At 35.3% G+C, this 17,559-nt stretch overlaps 3 protein-coding genes across 3 annotated transcripts in view; 2 read left to right on the forward strand and 1 right to left on the reverse strand.

The window, feature by feature from the left end:
• The window catches only part of LOC113398303 (histone-lysine N-methyltransferase 2C-like), a 29,153-nt gene extending 19,509 nt beyond the window's left edge, over window positions 1–9,644 (forward strand). Inside the window, exons 45-52 of the mRNA XM_064215297.1 lie at window positions 8–5,866; window positions 5,945–6,163; window positions 6,378–6,530; window positions 6,668–6,806; window positions 6,935–7,214; window positions 7,333–7,462; window positions 7,567–7,749; window positions 7,836–9,644. Coding sequence (XP_064071367.1) covers window positions 8–5,866; window positions 5,945–6,163; window positions 6,378–6,530; window positions 6,668–6,806; window positions 6,935–7,214; window positions 7,333–7,462; window positions 7,567–7,749; window positions 7,836–7,928 — 7,056 coding nt within the window. The 3' untranslated portion in view covers window positions 7,929–9,644. The remainder of the gene's footprint in view (window positions 1–7; window positions 5,867–5,944; window positions 6,164–6,377; window positions 6,531–6,667; window positions 6,807–6,934; window positions 7,215–7,332; window positions 7,463–7,566; window positions 7,750–7,835) is intronic.
• A 2,296-nt stretch (window positions 9,645–11,940) lies between these two features.
• LOC113398353 (GTP-binding protein SAR1b) lies at window positions 11,941–15,358 on the reverse strand. The gene is made up of 5 exons (XM_026637071.2): window positions 15,167–15,358; window positions 14,814–14,863; window positions 13,683–13,802; window positions 12,886–13,187; window positions 11,941–12,767 (listed from the first exon to the last, which is right to left on the reverse strand). The coding sequence occupies exons 2-5, from the start codon at window positions 14,854–14,856 to the stop codon at window positions 12,651–12,653; spliced, it is 582 nt and encodes a 193-aa protein (XP_026492856.1). The 5' UTR covers window positions 14,857–14,863; window positions 15,167–15,358; the 3' UTR covers window positions 11,941–12,650.
• Window positions 15,359–15,978: 620 nt separating this feature from the next.
• LOC113398357 (small ribosomal subunit protein uS11) lies at window positions 15,979–17,224 on the forward strand. Its single transcript, XM_026637076.2, has 3 exons — window positions 15,979–16,085; window positions 16,265–16,509; window positions 16,958–17,224. The coding sequence occupies exons 2-3, from the start codon at window positions 16,273–16,275 to the stop codon at window positions 17,174–17,176; spliced, it is 456 nt and encodes a 151-aa protein (XP_026492861.1). The 5' UTR covers window positions 15,979–16,085; window positions 16,265–16,272; the 3' UTR covers window positions 17,177–17,224.
• The last annotated feature ends 335 nt before the right edge of the window (window positions 17,225–17,559 follow it).

The raw sequence follows: 17,559 nt of genomic DNA on the forward strand, positions 1-17,559 counted from the left end.
GTTACAGCGCCAACAAATACTTCAACGGCAACAATACAGCCCTATGGGAGGAGCGCCATCCTCTCCTTCATTATCCAGATCCCCTCACGTAGCACGAACGCCAACTCCCTCAGCATCACCGGCAGCGTCGCCTGCTCCGCACCACGAGCACGGTGGAGGCGCACATCATCACCACATGGCACCAATACCACCTGGATATAGATATTTCAAACCTGGTCTATTTGGAGGTGCCCCCGTGTGGCCTAACAAAGATGACGATCGTCGAAGGACAACACATATTAATAAAGTGTCAATATTGAAGCGCAGGACGCCTCCTCGTCCGAGGTTTACAGGAAAAACTGCGGCACCGTGTTCAGATAATCGATCTGATAGCATAAGCGAATCGAGTGAACCCAGAAAATATGTTTTATACTCTTCTGATAGTGTTGAATATGCAAGCACATCTGATGATTCTGCTAGAATGAGTTTCGCTAAAGATGATGACGATGAAGATATACAACAGTTTGTAGATCATTTAGATGATGACGATATTGTCGTTGTTGAACCTGGAGCTATATCTCCAGAAGAACGCATTGCAACTGAAGAGGATTTTGAAGAGTTAATTGACAGTGGTAAACCAGAAGATGAGGTTGAAGATGAATTGCCTCAAGATAAACTCACAAGGACAGAAACTACAACAAAAACAGTTGCGGTTATAAGTTTAGCTCCTGCGAAACAACCTTCTAGTAATGTGCAGCAATATAAAATAGTAAACCCATCACAAAATGCGACACTTTCCCGATTGCCAGTCTTGAGCGCTGCAGTGCTTTCCCCACATACTAACACAAAGATTCTCAATGAAGTTTCCCAGGCAACAGTTGCTTCTGTTTCTATTGCTAATCAGACTATTTCAGTACCAGTATTAAAAAGTCTATCGGTCCCTATTGCAAATGTGACTGGACATGCTGGTGGTATGTCAAAGCCACAAATTAAAAAAGTTCCTCTTAATTTAACTAACTCACCTTTGACAGTGAATATGTCATCTCAATCGTTATCAAAACCGATAAGTTCAGTAATAAGTGTAATATCTTCGAATGTTGCAAAAAGTGCGAGTATGAATCCAGTTATAACACTCGCTACTTCTAATACCGGCTCTGGACCATCGAGAGTTCCTGTTTCAATTTTAACACAGCACCAAGTGAAGCAAAAAATCGTTAAAACTATCGAAAAACCCATGGCACTATCTTTGTCAAACACTAAGTTGTCGAGTTTATCAGTAACTCACGATGCTACACTACCTGCTAAAATATTTCAAGACGAAGCAGCATCTCCGGACAGCACTGTAACTTCTGAAAATAACTCGGATATGCATAATCCTTCTGGATCTCAACATTTACTTTCAATATCATCACAAGAGCAAAAAGATCAAAAGCCTTCTATTCTCAAAGACAGTAGAGATATTGATATTGAAAACGAGATCAGTCAACAAACAGAATTGCCTCATACATTATGTTTGTCTGATAGAACGCCACTTTTATTAGGTAAGGCCGATATAAAAAGTCCAGACCCCATACCTGAAAAAATCCCCGATAATATCATGGAAGGTGACGACGAAGACAAGCCGGAAGATAACTTACAGAGCCATTTATTACTGTCATATAATAAAACATTACAAGAACAACCTATGTCAAATCCTGCGGCATCTGAAAGTAACTCTGATGAAAACGTAGTAAAAACAATAAAGGCGATTGCAAACCAAACTAAAGAAATGGTAATAGACTCAAATATGCAAATAACATCAGATTTGACACAAGACTCAGTACAAATTTCTATACCGTCACCTACGCCATCTCAAGAGAGATACCTTAATGACATAACTATGCGTGAACATTCTGAAACAGTTGAAGGTAATCCTAAACATGTGGAATCTTTCGAAGATATGTTATGTATGCTTGAGAACATCACTGATGACACTAAAACTTATGGTATGAAACAAAACACCAAAAATAATCCTCCAACTTCACAAAACTCTAGTGTTAGTGCAAGTAATGTTTCGAAATCAGAAAATAAGGATACACAAGAACAGCCAATATTTCCTACTCGGGAAGCTGAGAGGCTCGCTTTGCAGTCAGCAACAGTACCACAGTTGTCGCCACTGTCTCAACCAGCAGAATTAACGTCCAATATGGCGAACGTTTCACAACAACTACGAACTATAATGTCTTCCTTGAATAGCAACCCATCCAAGGTAGAATCTCAAACAATAATTAGAAGAAACAGCGACTCGACAACCCCAACCCAAGTTAACTTCGAAAACTTGCTTCCCTCTTCAAAGGTAGAAATAGCAACATCGCGACCATCTCCTGTTCAAAGAATCGAAAAGCCTCAAGTTTCTAGTGCGTGCTCAGAATCTGTTGCAATGAGTGCAGCACAAGTTATCGGCTCGCGAGTAAATACACTATCTACAATGGGTCAGATAAGAAAATCACCTACAGTATCACCAATTAACTCTCCTGTTGGTATACAAAATCCTCTTATGAAATCACCAGCACAGTCGCCTTTAATTAGTCATCAAACTTTCAATTTAAGTGAAGAACCACAATGTTCAACTTCCATGTCGTCACAAATATTGCAAATGCCAGCTTTGTCCAAGATACATAGTAATTCTTCAACACCAACCTCTATGATACATCCGAATAATATAACTACGACGAGTATAAGTGGTTATCAAAAGTCTCAATCTTTGCCTACTAGTATATTAGGTCATACTTTACTGCAACCTACAAGACAAATTAATACAAGCAATTTACAATTTAATCCGCAAAATATCAGTTCAAGTCAACCACCAGCTTTGGTTATGACTTCAAGGACAATTGGTGGACATAAAGAACCAGCTCCTAATGTTACGGTGCGTACACACAGTATTGTAAGTCCTAATATTGGCCAAATGCAAACAAAGCCAACACAAGGTTCAATAAACTTTATCACGTCTTCAAAATTGCTACACACTCAATTAACTTCTCCTTTAAAACGATCAAAGTCAACTGACGAACCAAAAAGTGAAATTATAGTTGGTCATATCCAGCCAACAAAAAGGCATAGTGTAGAATCGGTTATAGTAAAATCTGAACCCATGGAAACTGACGAAACAAATAATTCAATGCCAACCGTAACTGACAATTCAGGGACAAAAAATATTCATCAAAATGCACAAAATCAGAGAATTCACGATGAGTCGCAAAATGTGTTATTAAAACAACTTTTACAAACAACAACAACCTCATCAAACGTAGTTCCTCAAAGAACTATGACAATACAAAGAACTGCTCCTGCTCTAGGGACTATACCTTCATTAGAAGCGCAGTTAGCTCGACCATCAATACCGCCACCAACATTGGGCTTAACTCAAGAAGTAGAAATACCCAAAAACTCTCCACGACATATGACATCAGCAACTTCTCCGTTCACAAATCGCCCTATGCAAACTTCTATACCAACATCGTCAATTTCACCTTTGATACAAAATTCAACACAATCTTTAATGGACGTAAGAAAACCCCCGATGAAATTATTAAATAAAGAAGAGACGACCCCAATACCAGAATGTTCGCCTACGATGAAAACATTACCAATGTATCCTTTAACAATAGAAAACCAACAATTGCAGCAAACTATTAAGAAAGAGGTAGCACCACCTCAACAGAGTCCTGTACACCGACCTTTTACGCCATTAGATGTAAAAAAAGAACTTTTAGATGAAAGTTCTCAACAGTCTGCAACATCTGGTGTCTCAACAGCATCAGATCAAGGAAAGTTAGATCAACCAATGAAAGAAGAATTCCCTGAAAGTGTTAATATGGAAACCTCCTCTGATATAAATCCTTCGGAAACCCCATCAGAGGCTAAAAAACGAAAAAGGCGAGAATATCAACAAAAGAAACGGAAACAAATACAAATGAACATGAAAGCTGCTGCTGAAAACAGTATGAATGCAGTAAATGCTAAAAAGCGACCACGCAAAGGATCTAGATACGAGGAAGACTATGATACATTTATAGACAACTTAATGGGTCAGCTAAGACTGTTGCCACCAATGCAGATACAAGAACCTGCTTTGACTACTAATTTTGCGGTGTGTCCTCTTTTTGGTTCTGGCGATCTCACAAAACTTAAAAATAAAGATTATGACATTTTAAAAGGTGATTTATTAGGAGAGTTTGGTAACGCAAAAATTCCCAGTGTTGCTGATTATTACAATACCAAACCATTCGGCGATGAAGAACCATTACCTGAAAAGCCGACGGCATCAACACAACGAGGTTTTTACGACCAAGAATTTCAACCTATTATATTCGACGAAGATCCGGAGGATAAAAAACTTGATTTCATTTGTAAAGAGAGAGATACTGATACTCCTGATACTATCGTCAGCTGCTCTAGCCCTGAGGGCTATGAAATCGATCCTGATGATAGATTCCCTTATCTTAAACCTATTGATGATGATGACGATGAAGAAGATGAAGAAATTTCTCACTCTGGTAAAGTCTCACCTGTAATAGCACTTATTGCACCGATACCGATTAGAGTTAAGCCCTTATCACTTTATCAACTTAAGGATGAAGAAGATAATCAAAAATCTTTGAAATGTTTGGATACTGAAACTCCACTCAAAACAAAAATGGAAGATTCTCCTGGTAGTACAGAAAGCAATGAAAATGTTACAGTTACCCTTACCCTCACATCTGGAGCTGCCGAGGATATACTTGGTGTATTAAAAGAACTTGCAGGAATTTTGCATATACCACCACCTACTTCATATCAAATTATAGAACGCACAGCCACACCGCCATCTCACAAACTTGGATTGTATAGGTCTAAGGGTAAAGATGGTAAAGAGGGGACTCCGATTGACATTCAAAGCATTCTAAATGGTGCAGCCAAATTTTGTCGGCATTGTGACGTAGTAATACTAGATTCTGTTGTTCGAGCCAAAGCGTCAGAATTTCCTCTTCTGTCTGCTAATAAAGGTAATGCTGAGGAAATTTTGTGCGACAGTGATTCTGAGCTATATTTCTGTAGCACTCAATGCTACGAGCGATTTGCTTGGCGTCCAACAAATATAATCTTAGACGGTAAATCGAAGACGACGGTTAAAGAGGACAGTAAGTCAGATATTGAAACGAACCTATCGAAAGACCGAGATGACTTTGACACTGCGTCGACGGAAAGTATGGAAACAGATGATCTCGATATAAAACCTGATATTAAGGATGAGAAAATGGACCTGTCCTTTATCGATTCGTTGGATAACGATGAGTTAATGAAAGAAGTAGGTGACGACGTCAGTGCTCTCGACGAAGACCTAAAAAGCATGGAACAGGATGACAAAAGCAATCAAAGCGTGGAAAAGGAAAAATATAGAGGTATTCGTTACAAATCATGGTCACCTGGTTGCATCGGACCCCCAATAAAATATAAACGCCCGACGGACCGAGAGCTCACTGAACTCGTTTTTCGTACTGGCGTCGCTATAATGCCTGTCACTAATGAGGACACTCGTAAATGTGAACTATGTGGCATTCAAGGAGATGGTGTCGCAGATGGCGTGTCGAGGTTACTGAATTGTGACGTAGATAGGTGGGTGCATCTCAATTGTGCTCTTTGGTCGGAAGGTGTATACGAAACAGTAAGCGGTGCTTTAATGAACGTGGATACAGCCTTGGTTGCCGGCTCGAATGCAACTTGCGCTGTTTGTCGAAGGCTTGGCGCAACAGTGAGATGTTTCAAAGTACGTTGCGGGAGTGTCTACCATCTAGGATGTGCCGTAAAGGACAACTGCGTGTTTTACAAAAATAAAACTGCCTTCTGCGCCTCACATGCACCAAAGGTAACAAAATTCGTTGATAGTAACCAAATTCAATGACATTACTAACTTTTGAAACTGTGTTATAAAACCATTTTGCAGAATGAGAAAGACAACGAGCTGACCACGCTGAGCGTGGGACGGCGCGTATTCGTGTGTCGCGACGAGCAGCGGCAGGTTGCGTCTGTCATGTTGCACTCCGACACCAACCACCTCATCCGCGTAGGTGGTCTCATCTTCCTGAGCCCCGGACACCTGCTGCCACACCAGCTGGCCGCCTTCCACACCCCCAACTACATATACCCAATCGGTTATAAAATTGTAAGTTCACTATCCTTATCGTAATTAAAAAAAAAAGTAAGTATAATATCATAAAATATAGTGCAATTATTGTTAGAAATTTTTCAATGGGGTAAATATATTTCTTCTGTTTCTTTACATACACTATAGCTAAACTAAAAACGAAAAATTATTTTAAAATGATATCGTGTTTGTTTATAATTTAAAAATCGTGATCAAACACCAATCTTCCCAGGTGCGGTTTTACTGGTCAATGCGGCGCGCCAACAGCCGCTGCCGCTACGTTTGCTGGATCTCCGAGGAGGAGGGCCGGCCGCGCTTCCACGTGCGCGCGCAGGACGAGCGCCAGGAGATGAGCGCGCCCACGCCGCGCGCCGCCTGGGCCGCTGTGCGTACCGCCTCTTGACATATAGTATCGATCGCGATCCTATACCTATATAATCTTTATATATACTATGAAAAATACGCTTACCTCACACGATTGTATTTTTAACCAAGTTTACATACAAACCATCTTCCCTATAGGTACTAGATGCTGTAGCCGCTCTGCGAGAAGGAAGGGGCGAGGAGGGCGTTTTAAAGCTGTGGCCCAACTATGTCACCGGAGAGGACCTCTTCGGACTAACTGAACCGGCCGTCGTTCGAGTTCTTGAAAGTTTGCCGGGTTCGATTGAATTAATTTAATACAAACCTTCGTAAATCCTCTTAACGACTTTTTATCTAAATGTGAATTAGGTATGTGTAAAAATGAACTAAACGAGCAATGTAAGGACCATTCGCATCGCACCGCAGGCATCGAAACGCTGACCGACTACCGCTTCAAGTTCGGGCGCTCGGCGCTGCTGGAGGGCGGGCTGGCCGTGAACCCGTCGGGCTGCGCGCGCTGCGAGGCGCGGTGCGCGCGCGTGTGGCGCCGGCCCGCGCGCTCGCTGCTGCCCGCGCCGCCCGCGCCGCCCGCGCTGGAGCACGCCGCGCACCCCGCCTGCCCCTACTCCAAGCAGTTCGTGCACACCAAGAGCAGCCAGTACAAGAAGATGAAGCTCGAGTGGCGCAACAACGTCTACCTCGCCAGGTACATTTTGATGTTTACTTTCCTTTTTTGTACATCTTATAATCGGTCGTGTTGATATCGACTACTCTGGCTTTAGCTGCCCTCACGATATAACCGTCGTAAAATTTTCATGTTGCAGATCCAAAATTCAGGGATTGGGTCTATATGCTGCACGAGACTTGGAAAAACACACGATGGTCATAGAATACATCGGCGAAATCATTCGTTCGGAACTCTCTGAGATTCGTGAGAAACAATACGAAGCTAAGGTAATCGATCGGTCTTAAATTATCATATATTCATACCATTATATTACGTCTCGCTTAACCGTACCGAGTATCGCTTCCCGCGCTAAAGAGTCGTCGCTTCGCAGAACCGCGGCATCTACATGTTCCGGCTGGACGAGCGGCGCGTGGTGGACGCGACGCTGAGCGGCGGCCTGGCGCGCTACATCAACCACTCGTGCCAGCCCAACTGCGTGGCCGAGACCGTGGAGGTGGACCGCCACGTGCGCATCATCATCTTCGCCAAGCGCCGCATCGCGCGGGGGGAGGAGGTGACGACGTCGTTACCGACGTAACGACAAACCGTATTCAGTTGCCCCCGAGTAGTCATATTCATTAATATTATATCATTTTGCAGCTGGCATACGATTACAAGTTCGACATAGAAGACGACGCACATAAGATCATGTGCATGTGCGGGGCGCCCAACTGCCGCAAGTGGATGAACTGAGTCCTCGAGAGACGGACGAGCGTCTTTTCGAGTGGATAGATTCCATTAAAAGGCTATGATTGTAATAGTTGTAGGTACCAAAGTGATTTTACAATCCTAGCAAGAGAATATTTTCAAAGCAATGGATTCCTCTTTTTAAGCTGATGTGTGATCTTAACTATAAATAAGACAATATCGACAGAATTTTACAGATAACGCTCGTTCTACGGCAATTTTGTAGTTCGGCCGTCGAATATTAAAACGTGCGGAACGCTTTGTACATAGTATATTGATTGATATAAAATCATTGTTGTTATTGAATTTTAATGTTTTTGATGTGAATGGTCCGGAAGTATACGTAGGCTTAGATTTAATTTAATTTCGACATATTCTATGAATGTTCTTTATAGCTGCTTTATTTCTTTGACATATTATTATCTCGTAATTTGTTAATCGCTAAAGTTTATTTACTCGTTGGTATCAATTTTTATATTTTCACAATTAATTATGTAAAATTGTATATGTTTTTGTAAATGGTGTATTGTATTTCATCTTAGATTTCGCACTGATATCGATGTTTTCACTATATTATCAAATTAATAATTTATAAAAAAATATATTTTGTTATACCTTTGATAATCTCAACAGCGGTGTAATAGTATGACTTAGGTTAAGTTACCAAATAGACAAGTCTGCATTTAGTATCGCATAACACGTGTTATTAGCTGTTTAATACATAATGCCACATCGTGCCTGACCAGTTTTGTATGAGTGTTTACGTGACGTACTTCTGCGTCCATCACTGTTTACTAGTTCGTAAAACTCGTAATTTCTCGTTTTCAATTAAAATTTCAGAATTTTCATTTAATTTTCTGTTTAAAATGCCAATTCAGATCAGAATCTCATGGAGCAAAACACTGCAGATCCCCCTCACATATTTGCAGGACTAGGTGAAGCCTAACGTTTTCAACTAGTAAATCTAAGCGCGATTTATAGATAGAATAATAGATGTAACATTTATGGAATCGAAATGTGAAAATTATTTTGAATGATCTTGACGATTTTGGAAATGTCTAGTTGAATTGTGTGTATCATTCATAAACTGTAATGTAAATGGTCAGATGTAGGCTATAAGGAATTAGTGAGACAAGGGTAAAGGATTGATTGCTAGTGCAGTCTGGGTTAGGATCGTGAGCGCCGGGAAATATTACGTATTTATTATTTGTATAATACCCTAACATTTTGAAATTCTCGAATCGTTTTTAGAACAAATTTAATATTACAAATATAATTTTATTATAATCAATCTCGTATAAGCAATGAAATTATATGGCGAACACGTAACCTATTGAAGGTAGATTATTATCTAATGTACACCCAGGTTGCCATCTTGTAACGTTTTCTCACGCAATTAGTAATTATAAGTTTTAATGTGCAATATCAAGTCAGTACCGATTGTAAATAATACCGACTCTGCTGCAGGTTTTAGTGAATCATTTTAATTGATAATCATGTACTAGTTTTATGTTTTGTAAGCTGTTGAAGTGATATTACGTCGCTTTCCCATCAACTTATTTATTTAAAAGCATTCCCATTCGTTTACACATTAATAGAACTGACTATTGATTCACTAGACATATTTTTGAGTGCTAGTGAAATTATATCTTTTAGAAATATTCTATACTTAATATTTTTATCCCATTATTTTCTTTCATTAAAATTTATAAGTAACATAAAGCATTTTATTTCAAATTTTGTGTTTTTATTTTATTTTACTTTATAGTTAACATATAAAACTTCTTACAATTAATAGAGAAGTTATTAATTCCAGGATGTGTTTATTTTTTTTAAAACACTTGCACTAATCTATAAATTCATTCTGATCTAATTTTGTCCTAAATTAAAAAGAAAAAAAGTTATTAAGCAAAAAAGAAAATTTTTGAGCAAATTTTCTCACTTTTTTGCTTATAACTTTTTAAATTTTAAGTTTATGGTAAAAAGTCATGTAAACATAATTATAGCCACAACGATTTGCTACAAATTATATTTTCACAAATTCAATTCATCTTGGGGTCCAAGATGCCTTTAGATGTTACTGTTACAGGGTTTGATGCTGAGCATTATGCTTATGTTATTAAAGTATGATATCACAGCCAAGTAAATTTCAATGAATTGTAAAACATTCTAGTTTTAAACAAAGTGTAGACTGTAGAGAAAATTTACTAGACTACCTTTGGGAAACGCCTGTCAATGTAAGTCTTCATAGTTCAAGAGTGAGTACAATTAGTGATTATTTTGTGATGGTTTTTCGCGAAAACCATTTTGTTAAAACATTTTAAATTACCAAATTGCAAAAACAAGCAATCACTCTCGAAGGCGTGAGACCTTAAATTATCGGAATGTATTAAAAAATACAATACAATTAGTTCTTAATTATTTATTTCCTGTCTTTATAATAATATTAGTCATCTCACGCAACTAAGATTCTTTGTAAGCAAGCTTCACTCATACTAATTCACGTCGATTACTTAGGACCGCCTTCGTGAGTGAATAGATTTATACATACAATCCGTATTCAAAAGTAAAAGCCTGTTGCAGGTATTGCGCACTGTTGGCAGATGGATAAGTTCTTATCTATTGTTATTCATATTTTATTCATATGCACTGATTTTGACCGCCAGGTTATTTGATTTTTACAAATAAAACGTAACATTTCGATAAATTACCATTGAGACTAAGAGTAATAAAGTTATAAAACATAATATATCTGGATGTAGAGAATTATAAAAACAAGTTTTTGTTCCATATAAATTTTATTACAAACTTTTTGGACTTACTGCAAATTATTTACCAAGAATCAAAGTTATACTGAAGAAAGCAAACCTTTATGCAGCACAGAAACGGCTCGTCTAAACAAAACTTTTTAACCAATTTTATTTCATACATATTTCAGGCCTATTATATAAATAAATAATTTTATAAAGATTATTTGAAAGACAACTAATATTCGATAATCAAACAATAATTAAACAATCCTTTGTGCACCACATACATACATTTTATATAACAAAAAGTCATTTTAACACTTTGGGCACATTCATAGACAAGCCGTTATGTTAACTCATAGAATAAAATTTTGTATTTACCGAAACAATAGTACAAGTAATTTACAAAAATATAATTGTTATGTCGCTTTTACAAATATACAACACAATGAGCACTATCAAAGTAACAGCGTATTATTACTCAATAAATGGAATGAAAATAAAATAAATATAGAAAAAATGAATAATTATTGACAAAGTTATACACTGACATTCAAAACTGTACAGAAAAAAATAGTAAAATTTACTATTATCATAAGGATAAATATAAGAAGAAAATAACCTACAAAAAACTAAATATAATTTTATATATGTTGGCCAAACAACTTAAAAGGTTTTACAAACCAATAAATATTGGTGATTTTTTTAATTAGAAAATAAGTTTATTTGTTTATGTTTAAAGTCTGAAATTAAGTATTAATATTTCTCTAGCATTATTTAATACAGGATAACATACTGAAAAAGATATTTCCTCTGAAAATATCTATAATAAAAAAAAAAACAATTTTATAGTCCTTTTCTCAGATTACATGGTGTTCATAACACAAATTCAGTTTCATCATCTGCCAGACAACTGAAAAGCGTTTCACAATGATAAAACGAAAGCTAGAAGTTTTTTTAAAAATTGCTTTATTATTTTAACTCGCTGACTAGTAACGCCTGGCTCGCAGTATAGAAAAGTCATTATCATTATTTTTGTACTATAATATGGTTCGTAAGTACATCGCATGTAATGTTACTGTAGTTTTTATAGTTTAAATGGTAAGTTTCAACAAATGATTGTAGTAATTTTTTAAATGGGGAACCTTTTGAGAATAATAAAGATTATTATTATTAATGCTTATACTCCACAAAACGAATGCAAAAATAAAGCAAAAGAAACTGGAATTTTATATGATTGTTTCAAATACGAAATAAAAACAATTACACATTTTGAAAACTTTTATTTGTGTTTTCAACTTGAAAATTATTAACAGTTCGTCTGCTTACACCTTTTTAACACTCATCACCACCACCATAGCAACTTGTATTAAATGTTTGTTTCCTTTTAATCTCAAATCCCTGCATGAAAATCAACTATTTAGAGATATTTCATTGTTAACGGTTTATTGATATAATAGAAATCAGAGCCAATAATATTCCATTACTAGTGAGCGAGATGTCGGCTGCTTACACACGAGAGCAATTCCATACACAAATTAAATGTAGACTAGTGATTGTCACTAGCGCTAAATCACTAATGTTCCTTTAAAATTGGGCACTAAAAATACTATAAAAATATAAATAATATTAATGCTCCGTCAGTAACTTAATAAGATTGAGAGCATTTGTATAAGAGGCCACTTATATTGAGGCCAATGTTGGTCATCGTGAGTGTTCCTCAAATTAACATGTTTTTAGTTAAAAATATCTAGTAAAGTTTAAAGAGCTCCTTCTTAAACAGAGTTTATAGGAAGTAGTTACTTTTAAAGCTATAGGAATATAAAACCTTTAAAAATTAAAAATGATTTTAGAGCAATGTCTTGACACAACATTGGACTCATCATATAAGATGAGCCTTAATTAAACAAGAAGGCTACGTGGGGGAGTAGTGACGAAAAGCGTACGGATATAAGCGAGCCGGAGCGTGTAAAGTCGCTCAGTCGATGTACTGCGCCAGCCAGCGGAAGCCCTCGCCGTAGCCCTGGCGCTTCAGCACCGAGCACATGAATAGTTCTAACGGCCGACCAGGTAGCTCGGATCGTGACACCTTGCCCTGAAATCACATTAAAATAAATGCTATAATATATAATGTAAGTAAATTTACTTTTTAAGAATTGCCTGCAATTCTTTAATCACATTTATAGAGACATTGGCATAGTATGCTTAATCACCTTTCCGGTGGTCTGCTGGTAGAGATTGAAGAACTGACGCAGCTCGTCCTCACTGGCTGCGCCGGGTTTGTCGATCTTGTTTCCGAGGATGAGCACGGGGCAATTGCTGAGCGTCTCGTCCGTCAGCAGCGAGTCCAGCTCCTTCTTTGACTCGGGCAGGCGCACGCGGTCGCATGCGTCCACCAGGAACACGATCGCGTCCACGGCGGGGAAGTAGTCGCGCCACACGCGCCGTGCCTGTTGATGCCCGCCCAGGTCGAATGTCGTGAACCGCATACTGCCTATCGAGAGCTCTTCCGATGCTGTGGGTCACATTAACATTTTACTATCTTAGATTAAAATCATACACATTCTGATTCTCTATATCACTATAAAGTTTGTTTTTATCTATATGTATATATGTTGTTTGAAAACATTGGGTAACAATTATTATTTTCTTTCTCATTACTAAAATTATGGAATATTATTTTATCAACATCAAATCCATTTAATTTTTACAACAAATTTGATTAAAATGAATATGCCTGGTAAGTATAAAGAGTACATGCTCTTAAATCATCAGACTTCTTTTAAATCTTTATATACACTGACCCACTTCCTTTACTTTTGACCTACATTGATGTGGCTTTTGTATTATATGTTCATACTATATAGATCACAATGACAATCACTATCTCATAAAACAAACAAGTTTACGTATGTCATATATTGAAAACAATAAAGTACAAATTTGCATTGAAAAGTATTTAAAATTGATTAACACTAATATATTATCTAAAATAGTAAGAAAATCTTACTGGGATGCAATGTAGGTACATGTTGCGCTAATCTATCATCCTTCAGCATGTGCAGTAATGTGGTCTTTCCAGCATTGTCCAGTCCCAGGAACAATAATTTTCCAGATTTCTTATACAAACCTATTAAAATTATAATGTGAATTATAGTTTATATAAGATTAAAATATCACACGCTCTGCGGTTTGTATATAATTTATTACATAGTTAAATATATTTGTAGCCGGGTGCTAAAAAGGCGAAAGTATATCTTTAATTCAATTTAAACCATATTTTGCCATTTTCTATTGTATAAAATATCATATGTTATATAAAATAACAAAAATTCTGATTACTCTTAGTAAGGATTACTGATATTGGCCCTTTTAGCACCAACCCACTGATATATATGGTAATTCCATTTTTAAAGGTTACTTGGTAAATGTCCTTATCGATAGACATTGCAAATTTATAGCTTATATATTAATCATGACCCAACAATTGGATAAATATTGGTTTAAGAATTGACATTTCTTTTCTTTAGCCTATATTATAATGACTACATATATGTAGTTATACAATATGTTGATCTATATATTTCATCAATACTTGTAGATCTTAATGACTTTACTTGTTTAAGTGAACAAATATAACAGTACTTTAATAATATAACTTAACCAAATAAGATAAAATATATACTTACAGTTTAATATTAGTTCATAATAACAATAAATTATTCTAATTTTAGATTTAACCATGAGAAACAAAGTTATTTCTGAATGATTCTGTATCTGGCACAATGATAATATACTAGTGATATAAATAACGTCACTGATATCTCAACCTAATAAATCATTTTTTTTATATATTATTATTAAGTTTGTCAATTGTACATTCAAGCACATTGTTACGACATTTATTAAGAATAAATTAAATGTGTGAAACTGTTTATTATCCAACATTGTTCTATAATAGTAGAACTTTGCATAATATAATTATTGATAGCAGTAGATTTCAGATGTTAAGAAATAACAATTTTTTGTAGTTATTATGGTTTCTAATAATTGTTATATTTTAATATTGTTCATAAAAAGCTATGTCTGGTGTCATATTTGTATATAACTTAAACATTAGAACAAGGTCATTATAACTTACCCAAGAATCCCAAAACACCAGTAAACCAATCCCAAATAAACATTTTGAATCTGAAATAATTATATAGAAAAAAAATGTTTAATTCAAAACATCGTATGCTACTGCACAAAGAATATTCATATTAATCATGACTTGCAAATCCTGTAATTATGGAGAACATTTAAGTTTTGAACAATGAATTTATACATAAAACAATTTCTTTAATGTAAGATGCAATCATAATAATTTAAGTCCATCGCAAATTCCAGTATTGCGATAATGAATTGAGTAATATGAATGACAGGACGTCATTTGCGTAGTTGAAACTTCCAATAAAATCTTTCTAGCCTTTGATACCAAAATGAAATACTCACTAATTAAAATTGTACTAGATTAACTAACACTAAAGAAAGTTTATCACAATGTTTCGCGCTTATTTACAATATGTTTCGTCGCTAAAACCGACGATATTCTCAAAGCTTATATAGTTGAATACGATTACGATGAAATATCAATCTGTTGGCAATGACGTACACTACACTATTTCCGGAAGTTACTCAGTTTAGTTGTCACATTATAGGGATATTTTTTTTTTACACTATAATATAAATTGAATACCAAATTATTTAAAATATGCAATAAATTTCACTATCTAAACTTTTGAGAAAAAATAACTTCATATTTTTAAATTATTATTGATTTAAAACATAATTAATAATAAAAAAAGATAAAATACGAAGACGATACCAATGCAACATTTAAAAAATTCTATTATAGTTTTTGACGATTAGGTATTATATAGACACGACATTTTTTGTTTGTTTCAGTTTGTTTTTTATATTTTGTATTAAAGTTATCTTGAATTATGAATACCAGTAGTTTTTTTAAACGCACTTCTCAAATGAAACAATTTTTTTTTTATATTAAAAAATATATAAAGTTAAATTAACGTTATTTTATATCATCTTTTAAAAATCATTATTAATTGTAATACAATTTGCAAAAGCATCAAATAAGATAAGAAACAAATCTAAATAAAATATTATTTCAAATATGAGTGTTGAGTTCCTTAAATAAAATACGTATTAATCGGTATTGAATGTAGAAAATATATTATATAAAGTTATGTTAATTAAAAAAAAGTACTGAGGACCTTAAAATAATATATTTTAATTATTTTCTTATTTTGCGCAATGTGTAATAATTTTATTTGACGTAAACAATTCACATACACTTTATGGAAACACTGTTTGACGGAAGTCTTTCTAGTTTTGACAGCTTTCAAAGCCTAAGGTATCCGACAATTTTTATGTTTTAAGTTCGTAAAATACCTAAATATTAATGGAATATTGCTATAAAATAGTAAATTATTTCTTTTGAAATACGTGTACAATATTGTGGAATAATCAGTGTGCGGATGGCTAAGATTTTTAAAGGTTATAAAAGTGCTATAGAAGTGTTGTTACTTGCAGGCTAAACCATGGCACCAAGGAAAAACAAAGTTGCGAAAGAGGAGGTGCAAGTGACTCTTGGCCCTCAACATTTGGTTGGAGAAACTGTTTTTGGAGTAGCTCACATTTTCGCTTCTTTCAATGACACTTTCGTCCATGTTACCGACTTGTCTGGCAGGGAAACCATCGCCAGAGTAACAGGAGGCATGAAGGTTAAGGCTGATCGTGATGAAGCTTCTCCTTATGCCGCTATGTTAGCCGCTCAGGTTTGTTAATTTTTGTTTAAAAAACAAATGTTGTTTTCGTTCTAACCTCAACTTTAACCAAAATTGTTAGCTAAATGTTAATCTACTAAAAAGTAGTATCTATTGATACGTTCATAAATATATTTAATAATCTTTCTTAGGGAATACCATTTCAATTATGTTGTACATTTTTTGTTATTAAAAAATAATTAAAACATAATTCAATTTTTTTAATTTTTTTTACTATCTTAGAAGATATAAAACCCAATTAAAAATTCAAGCAGGTATTATTTTTTAAGTACTAAACGTTAAAGTTAAGACAGGATTTACATTAGGACATTAATTAGAAGAATTAGCTGTTAAAAGTATTTAATTCAAAAGTTGTTTTCAATTATGGTTCTTTTAAAATTAATTAATTTATAATCATTTTCAGAATATCCTTGTTTTAACATAATTTTTATATATTTAGGATGTCGCTGAGAAGTGCAAGACACTTGGTATCACAGCCCTGCACATCAAACTCCGAGCAACTGGTGGTAACAAAACTAAGACCCCAGGACCTGGTGCCCAGTCAGCACTCCGTGCCCTGGCTCGTTCTAACATGAAGATTGGCCGCATTGAGGATGTCACACCTGTACCGTCAGACTCAACACGCAGGAAGGGTGGTAGACGTGGACGCAGGCTGTAATTTTTTAGTTTAAGCAACTGTGGACTGAAATATAAAAGGTTTACGGTCTATGTGTGTTTTATTTATATATAATTAAAGTATCATAAATGCCAAACTTACATTGCTGCAAGCAGTAACAAGACATTTAAAATTAACATTTTAACATTAAAAATATTATGATTTAATTATAACAATCAAACTAATAACTCATAGTAATTAATGATTCCTGAGAAGTTCCTGTATCAATTGGTACTTGAAATCTGAAAGTTCATAATGGGAAATTAATAGATGAAGTACAACGAACACTGATCGTATCTACCACCTTAACATAATCTAACAACTCACCTTTAAGCATTGTTGTAATAAGAATACAATCGCAGTAACTTTATTACTAAAATAATTGA

The sequence above is a fragment of the Vanessa tameamea genome, chromosome 7 (genome assembly GCF_037043105.1).
Source record: "Vanessa tameamea isolate UH-Manoa-2023 chromosome 7, ilVanTame1 primary haplotype, whole genome shotgun sequence".
In the NCBI taxonomy this organism is placed as follows: domain Eukaryota; kingdom Metazoa; phylum Arthropoda; class Insecta; order Lepidoptera; family Nymphalidae; genus Vanessa; species Vanessa tameamea.

What these genes read in the sequence shown, in the direction of transcription:
- LOC113398353 (XM_026637071.2), bottom strand. Translation starts at nt 14,856, where the DNA reads ATGTTTATTTGGGATTGGTTTACTGGTGTTTTGGGATTCTTGG. An exon ending in TGGTGTTTTGGGATTCTTGG is followed by an intron (nt 13,803 to 14,813) that starts GTAAGTTATAAT and finishes TAATTTTAATAG; the next exon opens with GTTTGTATAAGAAATCTGGA. An exon ending in ACCAGCAGACCACCGGAAAG is followed by an intron (nt 12,768 to 12,885) that starts GTGATTAAGCAT and finishes ATGTGATTTCAG; the next exon opens with GGCAAGGTGTCACGATCCGA.
- LOC113398357 (XM_026637076.2), top strand. Translation starts at nt 16,273, where the DNA reads ATGGCACCAAGGAAAAACAAAGTTGCGAAAGAGGAGGTGCAAGTGACT. An exon ending in CCGCTATGTTAGCCGCTCAG is followed by an intron (nt 16,510 to 16,957) that starts GTTTGTTAATTT and finishes TTATATATTTAG; the next exon opens with GATGTCGCTGAGAAGTGCAA.